Source organism: Melitaea cinxia, chromosome 28, assembly GCF_905220565.1.
Source record: "Melitaea cinxia chromosome 28, ilMelCinx1.1, whole genome shotgun sequence".
In the NCBI taxonomy this organism is placed as follows: domain Eukaryota; kingdom Metazoa; phylum Arthropoda; class Insecta; order Lepidoptera; family Nymphalidae; genus Melitaea; species Melitaea cinxia.
In genome coordinates this window covers 4,704,965-4,714,575 of record NC_059421.1, presented here as the reverse complement: position 1 = coordinate 4,714,575, position 9,611 = coordinate 4,704,965, and the positions used below count along the sequence as shown (strand labels likewise).

Below are 9,611 nucleotides of genomic sequence, written 5' to 3'. Positions count from 1 at the left end.
CCTTATACATACATGCTTAACACTATGGAGACCGTTTATGTCTATTTTCAGTATTTCAATTAGGCATCGATTTTTACAAATCAATTTAATAATAATTACAAAGCTTACAACTATTCCTTATATTACTTTTACTAACTATAACTATATGTTCATGTAAATATATGTACAATATTTAAAAAACATAATTTTTTAATTCTTATTTCTATTATTTACAAGTACAGCAATTTCTTTGCAAAACTGCAGGAACAGTTTTCTACTATTTTCTTTTTCTAATAGTTTTGGTAATATATTTTTGCTCAGTTTTATTCCCAATTGACACTCGATACGTAGTCTCTCGTAAGCCAGGGCTGGGCACTCCAGAAGAACGTGGAGGACAGACTCCGAACACGCAGGATCGCAGATGCACGATGGACTCTCCTTGCACTTGAAACGATGCAAGTACTCGGAGAATCCACCGTGCCCCGTCAAAACCTGGGTGAGGAACCCGTCCACCTTTATTTTTCCTATGATTCTGTATGCGGCTATTGCGTCAGGGAAGAATACCCTGGTGACGCCAGCCGTTTCACCGCCACGATACCGCTGGTTCCATTCATCAAGCGACTGCATGCGAATGCTCCGCTTGATGAACGAAACCGGGCAGCTGTCGTAGTCAAACGCGCGTTTGGACTTCAGCGCAGCCTCCTTGGCCAGATGGTCGGCACGCTCGTTCCCCTCTAGCCCTGCGTGGGCTTTGATCCAGAACAATTCTATATGTTTGTCCCGGAGCAGAGCCCTTCGCAGGTGTTCCCTCGCCTCTACGGCCAGGGGATGGAGGGCTTTTGGATTCTTGAGTGTGAGCAGTGCCGACAGGGAGTCAGAGTATATCCCGACTGATCCGGCCAAGTTGTCTGCGGCCATCCGCGCCGCCCGGCATATCGCCAAGAGTTCCGCCTGGTACACCGTGCAATAGGACGGCAAAGCAAGCTTGAGGGTTCTAGGCGGCGCCAGTCCATACGGACGGGGCCGCCCCCACCTTGCCCTCAATCTTGCTGCCGTCCGTAAAGATATTGACTTCGTGTTCGCTATTTGCGGTAAACTGTTCTCGGTCGACCAGGCACTTGAACTCGAGGTCGACATGACAGGCGGGATGCGGAGTACGCAAAGCCGAGGACATCCGCTCCACCTCCCGATCCCCTATCACCCACTGGGGCACCCCCCTCCGCACCTCGTATAAAGTCGCCGCTTCGCGAACGCGGAGGTCGAGGGGGAGTATCCCAGCGAGCAGCAATGCCGAGTTCAGGGAGGTGGTTCGGTATGCCCTACACAGCTTCTGCGCGAAGCCCCGCTGGACCACGTTCAGCTGCTTGCGAATACTTAGCTTGTCCACGGCCGGCGCCCAAACGGCAGCGGCATACAGTATCACAGGCTCAACCACCGCTCTGTAAATAGTGCGGATAACTTCGGGATGGAGGCCCCAGCTGACCTTAGCCGCACGGGCCAGCTGGTGGTAAAAGGCGAGCGCGCGCCTGCAGACGTTTGCGACGTGGGCGCTGAAGGTTAATTTCCGGTCTATGACGACCCCCAGGAGCTTGATCTCGTTCGTTAAGACAATGTCGACCCCACCCATATGAAGACGCGGGGCGTCATACTTCAGTTTGCGCGTAACAACCATCGCATTTGTCTTGTGAGGCGCAAACCGAAGTTTATTAGTCGCGCCCCACGCCCTCACACGTTCGAGGGCGGCATCGGCCCGACGCTCGATCTCGAGGGCCGTCTCACCCTCAAACACCAACACCACATCGTCGGCGAACGCCTGCACGTAGTCGCCTTTGGACTCCAACTCCCGAAGTAGTGGATCCAGGAGCAGGTTCCACAAAATCGGCCCGCCGATAGACCCTTCACGCAGCCCTTCCCGGTGTCTCTTACGTGCTCCTCCCCCAAGTACCTCACTCTAGCACGCCGGTCGCTCAGGTAACTGCCCAAGAGCCACCGGATATTATCGGGGCACCTTTCCTCAGCCAGTCTGACCCTAATCTTAGGCCACCAAGCGTTGTCGAAGGCGTCCTCTATATCCAGTGAAACCAGCACAACAATCTTTCTCCTCTCCAGATTGTGTCTGATATGCTTCACCAGGGTATAGAGGGCGTCCTCGGTACTACGCTGAGGCATAAATCCAAACTGGCGAGTACTAAGCTTGGGCAAAAGATGGTGCTGCAACCTGGCGACGAGCATTTTTTCCAAGATCTTCCCAAGCACCGAAAGCAGTCCGATCGGACGATACGACTTTGGTGTCGTGTGGGTGGTATTTCCGCCCATGACCGTATCCTAGGCATCGCGTGCATTGGACGAGTGGAGACTGGTCCTCTGCTCGCAACCTCTGCAGGTCGACGCGGACTGAGCCCGCGCCGGTTATCCTCGCCCAGAGGGTGGGCGACACGCTAAGGATTATATGGGCCGTGAGCGGGTTCCTTGCTCTCTTACGATATTTTATAATAAGGCGGTCTTCCCCGGGATCGAGGCCGCTAAAAAGAGACCGATTTTGGTTCCTCAGGCCCTTTATGACATCATCGTCGGTGTTACTTGTTAATACTCCTCTGAGAATTACAAGTGGGTCTCGATTTTTAACATCCTCGACTACGGGCCCGTTCCTTTTTTTGCCAATTTTTCTTTGGCCTTTGTCCTATCCTCGGCAGTCCCAAAGCCCATTATTATCTTTCGGTCCCTAGCTTTTCGGACCCGGTCGACCTCTATCCACCCCTCTTTTGCATCAATGGTTTTCCTTACGGTATCGAGTACCTCGTCCGCTGTTTGTTGATCCCTCTCCGAGGTGACGACCACCGAGTGCAGTGCTGCAGGCCTTGTGGGCTGCTGCGGTCTCAAGGCGGTCACTCTGGCATAGCTCAGTCACTGCTCCTCCAACATTTGACTTTGCTTTGCCATTTTCTCCCCGAGAGCCCTCATCTCCTCCTTATTTTCCAGCAATAGTCGGGAGTGCTCCTCAATAGTTTTTCTCAGTTCGAGGTATTGGTACATATTTTTTGTATCCTAATTATTACTATTCTCTATGGCGGCAGTCTCTATTTACAATATAATAGCGGGTAAGTATACCCTAGTGTCTCTATATCCTAAAACTAAACTAAAACTAAGAAAATGTAGAGAAAACTCTACCTTTTCGTCAAGGACTCTATGTAGAGTCACCACCCACAGTCAGCGTTATAGCTCTTCCAGGGAGCCTGTCAACGGTGAAAGCCGCGCCCCGCTACGACCAACGGTTCCGGAGATATCTTATCTTCTAATTTTAGTATTCCGCGCTCTAAATACCTCTGCGTACTTCTTCAAAAAACAGAAATTCGATATCTCGGGAACCCCTGGCCGCAGAACAGCGTGCGACGGCTCTCCGTGTTGGGCCTTTCAAGATCTTTGACCTCGTGGTCTCAGATTTCAAATCTGAGGGGTCAACTCTACCCAGAGTCCAGAGCCCCACCGTCGGACGGAGAAGATCGTGACTGACTCAAAGGTGAAAGTCCTGACTCTCCCCGACTCTTAGAACAGGAGTTATACAAGTTTTTAGTTTTTCAAGATGGCCGCCAATATGGCCACCTTGTTACAATTTATAATTGAAATCTGTCAGAATTAGCCGAAAATACCCGTTCTTGGGCTCGTTCGATTCGTCTCGGCAAGAGCTATTCAATTATATATATAAAAAAAATTTAGGATCAACCCCCGATTTTTGGGGTTGAAAAAACCTTATTATTAATGCTAAAATTTCAGTAAAAAATATAAAAAATATAAGTATAAAAATATAAATGAATTTAAAAATCTACAAAAAATTTAACAAACTAACTTAACTATATACAATTTTTACAGATGGTTTCCGAAGAGATCGGGCCATGGGATGCACCCCCACATGCACACCCCTAATTTTCAAAAATTAATAACTCCGAAAATTTTCAGCCAAAAATTTTGAAATTTAGTACAAAGATAAAACTAGTTAAACACTACAAAATAAACAAAAAATAAGTGGGGTTCGTCGCTTTACTTTTTTTGATATTTAATTTTGAATTTTGACGAATTTTTGTTAACTCAATATCCTCGGAACCACTAACCAGATCTCGACGTATGATGTGTCGTTTTAAAAGGCTCGCCGAGACGCGTCGTTTGGTGTGCTGCGCGTCGCTGTAGCCCCTCGGGTACAGAAAACACGTGCCACGTGTTTCTCGGTTTTTTGTAGATTTCTCCGCACGCTTGGGCGGAATTTTTTTTTTTTTCATTATGAATTTTTTTCATTCAAAACACTTGCTTAGTAGTAGAATATTACACTAAAAATAACTTTACCCCTAATCTTTTATCTTAATCTAGTAAATAAATGTCACTAACTAATAGATAAAACAAACATACTAATTAAACTATCCAAGATTTGTTCATCAGCCCCCTTCCTCCTAACCTGTTTAGCTAATTATTTGGACTCTGTACGGAGACAATGTCTCGTTATCTTTGCATAGAACTGTGTCCATGATAAAACTGTTCGCTTTTCTCGATCGAGCAAATATCAAGATTTATTACTTTGGTTAGATAAAATGTTTTAACACTATTAGCATTATAATAAAAAATAGTAATATCTTTAAATAAATAAATATCTTTTGTCTGTTCAACATTAAGCAACTTAATGTTTGTGTTATTGATAACAGCCGGCTAAAATAGCCACGTTTTTTTTTCGATTAATGACAATATAAACACCTACTAATATATATTCTATCTATACATATATAAAAGCGAAAGGTCACTCATCACGAAATATCCGAAACTATAACACCTATAAACTTGAAATTTGGCAGGTAGGCTTCTTATAGGACATAGACACCCGTTAAGAACGGATTTTACGAAACTCGATCCCTAAAGGGGTAAAACGGGGGTTGGAAGTTTGTATGAAAGTCCTATATTTTTGAAGTAACAGACTTGAAATTTAAAATGTATGGTCTATAGATGGTGACAAGATGTCCAAATAATGTATCTTTAGAAACCAACTCCCTTTTGGGGTTAAAACGGGGGATGGTAGGTTGACTCACTCATCACGAAATCTCCGAAACTATAACACCTACATACTTGAAATTTAGCAAGTAGGTTTTGTATAGGACGTAAACATCCGCTAAGAAAGAATTTTACGAAACTCGACACCTAAGAGGATAAAACGGGGGTCGGAAGTTTTTATGAAAGGCCTATGTTTTTAAAGTAAGAGACGAAATTTAAAATGTATGCTCTATAGATGGTGAAAAGGAGTCCAAATAATGCATCGTAATCTATATATATAAAAGAGAAAGGTCAATGACTCACTCATCACGAGAACTCAAAAACCGCTGGATGGTCCATCCATCCAGGATGGACAAAGATGAAATTTAGCAGGGAGGTAGATTATAGTTAGTAAACGTCCGCTAAGAACGGATTTTTTGATATTCCACTGCTAAGGGCGTTTGATTGGGGTTGATAGTTTGTATGAAACATATACAGCAGCTATAAGTTCGCCTGCTAGGTTATTTATACTGTAGCCTGAAAATAAAACTAAAAATGTGGTGTATAGAGAGGTTTTATAAAAATAACTAATAAATTATACTAAATTGTGTCTTTTAAAAAATTACTCAGCGTGATAAGCATTTCAAGTGACTGAAATAAAAAAATAATTTGCTTAAACCTCTTGATAGTAATGCATATCTTCATAACCACGCGAACGCAGTCGCGGGCAACAGTTAGTGTATTATAACAATAAGTCCCCAAAAGTGTATGTGATCGATTCCCACAAAATTTACTCAACGGCTTTTCATGCGGTTTTACCAATTGAGAGAGGGCTTCAAGAGGAAGGTTTACGTAACGACTAAGCCGATTTTGATGAGATTTTGGGTTTCACTGGAAGTTTTCCGGGAAAACTTTTTGACTCACTGATTTAAACGCGGGCGAAGCCGCGGGCACAGCTAGTATAATAAATGTGAATGTGAGTTGGTTTGTTACGCTTTCACGCGAAAACTGCTTAACCGATCATCATTTACCATTGTAGACATATTCTTGGAGGTATCAGAAGTAACATAGGATACTTTTTATTAAAAAATAAATTCAATGTGAGCGAAGCCGCGGGTAAAGGCTAGTAATAATACATATTTAAATAAAGATTAGATATATTACATACTCGAAGCAGGAATTCAAAATTTCAAATTTGCCTAACATGAAGTTAACAGATTTTAGCTGCCTGTTTAAGCTGTTGTATTGTCTTAAAAGCTTTTAATGATACTGCGCCAACTTGTGGTTAAAATAGGAAAATCAATTATTCTTCAAATTGTAACATACCAAGAAAAATAAAAAAAGTTAGTAAAACTTAGATAAAACATTGCACTTCTATATAAAACTATATATAATACTAATGTTAAAATATATATACTTATCAATTGTGTTTGAATTACTTAAGTTTTACAAAGATAAAAAATATATATTTAAATTTACTAAATTCCATAGCAGTCTATTTGAATATCAATGATTCAAGACAGAGATCGTGATCCTCGGATATCACGCCCAGCGCACAGCCAATTACGCGTTCGAGAGCAACTGCACTGCAGGAGTTTTTGGTGCATTTATTCTGTTCAAACGATTATTCAAAGCATACTATTTTCTTAAACGGTATTATACCAATACGACATTACATAAAGATAATTTTAAATTTAGTAAATACAATACACAAATATTTGTTAGAACAAACCAGTGAATCAGATAGACAGCAATTTATACTAAGCTAACTCATAAAAGTTAACTTTACAATAGAGGCTCATAAAAGGGAAACACGTGATACCTTTTATATTAATTAAGAAACTTATTTGAAATTTGGTATGTTTAATAGTTAATTTATTCATTGATATTTCACAAATTTTATTATTACAAAAAAAAAAACACATTTATTCAAGTTGCATTAAGAAAACCAACTTATCGAAAATTCGAGTTGGCGTAGTATAAATTGTTGGTGTCGAGATATGCGTATTTATCGGGTTTTGAGATCAAAATTTGAAATACACATATATTTAATCCATAGTGCAACTTATAATATCAATTATAGAAGTTAATGGGATTTGAATGATATCAATTAATCCTCCAACAAGCAATAAAATTTTGGTACGGGGAAAGCAGAAAATATCCTGCTTAAAACGGTGAGTAGCTTGACTAAAAAAGTACATCAACCCGACAAATGATCAGAAGTAAACGCTGCTCTCAAGAAATGTTGTATTATATGTAGAGTAAGAGAACTACTAGAGATGCACCGTGTTGACATCGATAGTAGAGTTCGTAACGTAATTGTGATACTTTTTATGTTGCAAGCCCCCATAGGCTATTATGGTCGCCATTTACCGTATTAACGTACCCTCGTAGCTTAAAAATGGGAAGTGACATGTCGGATGCTTCAAGCCATGGTTGTAAGAAAGTAACCCTCTATCCAGAAGTTGTGTTAGTTGCAGAAAATTTCAGTCTGTATTAGTCTTTATAAGTGTAAATTAAACCTAACAAGACAAATTATCCCACGCGTTCACGTATGTTGATTAATTAACTTGGATGTTTGTCCTCTAATTAAATTAGTTCATGCGTGCCCATAACTGTTTGTTTTATTCTTAACGATATGAAGTGTGCGGTATTCAGTATTGAGTTTTTCGTAGTATTAATATTTTTTTGGATACAAGTGAGTATCTAATCTTGTAGTATAAATAATTTTAAGTAACATTTTCTTTACCTTTTAATATATTAAAGCTGAAGATTTCGTAGAATTCATTTCAACTATCCCATGTCTTAGTGTTTCTGTTAATGTAGAATTTTATTTAAGCTAAAATTGATTCGATTATACATTATTAAAAATAAAGTTTAATTTTTTTTAATGGTGTTAGTTTTTCCGAACATTACATTCCATACGGAAAATTTAAAAATGAAAAAATATTTTATCTTTCCTAATTTAGTTTTAAGTATGTTAACAATAAGATAAACTCCACTGTAACATATAATACATAACAAGTATAGCCTTAGAAATAGAAATAACTAAATGACATGGTATCTGTAATTTTGAATTCAACATAATGTAACTTTTCTCAGAATGCGTCGGCTAAAGACAAAGTTAATAATGTCAAGAAATTATCAAATTACAATTCAAAGACACCACATATTCTATTACTTGTAAAGAAGACCGTTGACTCTATCAAGGAACTTAATTCTGATAGCAATGATGTTAAAGCACCTGATATCAATCCGGTTGATCCGCCGCATGACCAGAAATACTACAATCTGTACGCTGCTTTAAGGGTACATTTCCTTTAATGTTCATTATTCTTTTACAATACATATACATATATTAAATTCTGAAGCGACGTTTTAAAGTGTTTATCTTAGGGTCAGTGCATTGTAAAAAGTGGAGATAGTTTGGTTATTGAGAAAGGTACTTAACTGCCCTCTGTTGGGCATGTGCCTCTTTCTCCATCTCAAAGAAATATATATTCCCTACTACGAGTAACGATTGCTATCCACGAGTTATGATCGCTATCAGATTTCTATGATTACAACCGGGACTGACTATATACACCCAGGCAGGAAACAAGTTTTAGTGTAAATACAAATATTTACCTCAAACGGAATCGAACCTGTGACAGCCTGTCTTTTAATTGTTGTTTGACTTTTTAATGAGCCCTCAGAACTTCGGTGAAGAAAAAGTATTAAATTTAAATTTGCATCTCTACTTATTTCACAGACAGCTCAAGAGAGTGAAGACATAGATGACGAAGCACATGATGTATTCGAGAAGACGAAAGATGTTCTTCGGGAAGCACTCCGTTCCAGATGCAATAGACTGGACACGTGTGTACGAAAATGTCCTAGAAAAAAGAAGTACACTTGTACTCTGACTTGCAAGGAAATTATTGATGATTACAATGTTTGTGAAAAACCGAAAAAGAATGAATGCAAGAAACCGAAGTGCGGTAAAACTATGCCACCGTCTTGGCTTTTGAGAAAGTAAAACTTTAAATAATATATGCAGTGTATTATAATAAATTTAGCTTTAAGGCCGTGACCTTAGATTATTATCTTTCGTTACCAACAGTAAAGTGATTAGTTAGGTTAATTTTTTTCACACTTTCATTTTTTTTTCTATAAACCAAATAATAGCTGAGAAAAATCATTAAAATAATATATTACAAAATAAACCTTAAAGTAAATTTATTAAGGGTTCTTTTAGAATTTTAACACTCACCGCAAAAGTTAGTTTTAAATTTTATTTTTCATACTTACTGTTTGATTATTGCATGTTGTGATTACCTTTAAAAAGAAATACAATTGAAATTCTTTAATCTATTATGTAAAATATTTCTTTAGTATTATTGCTATAATTTCTGTTGGTAATCCTAATAAATAAATAAATAAATAAAAAATAGAAGTAAAATTCCACTATTAATTCTAATATACGAAACGAAATTTTATAAGCTGGAAAATTTGCAGCTAACCTCTAGTTACAGATTATTTCATTAAGTAGCTTTAAAGTAATAAAGCCTGAGAAAACTTTAGGTTTTAATGCGCTTTAACTTGGTTAGTGATTATAATTTCTAGAAGCTTCTTAGACTTGTAAG

At 39.1% G+C, this 9,611-nt stretch overlaps 1 protein-coding gene across 1 annotated transcript; it reads left to right on the top strand.

Annotated features, from left to right (window-relative positions):
• The first annotated feature begins 7,603 nt into the window (after window positions 1-7,603).
• Window positions 7,604-9,018, top strand: LOC123667616. Its single transcript, XM_045601483.1, has 3 exons — window positions 7,604-7,684; window positions 8,089-8,295; window positions 8,738-9,018. Exons 1-3 carry the CDS (start codon window positions 7,625-7,627, stop codon window positions 9,002-9,004), a joined length of 534 nt encoding a protein of 177 aa, XP_045457439.1. The 5' UTR covers window positions 7,604-7,624; the 3' UTR covers window positions 9,005-9,018.
• Window positions 9,019-9,611: the final 593 nt, after the last annotated feature.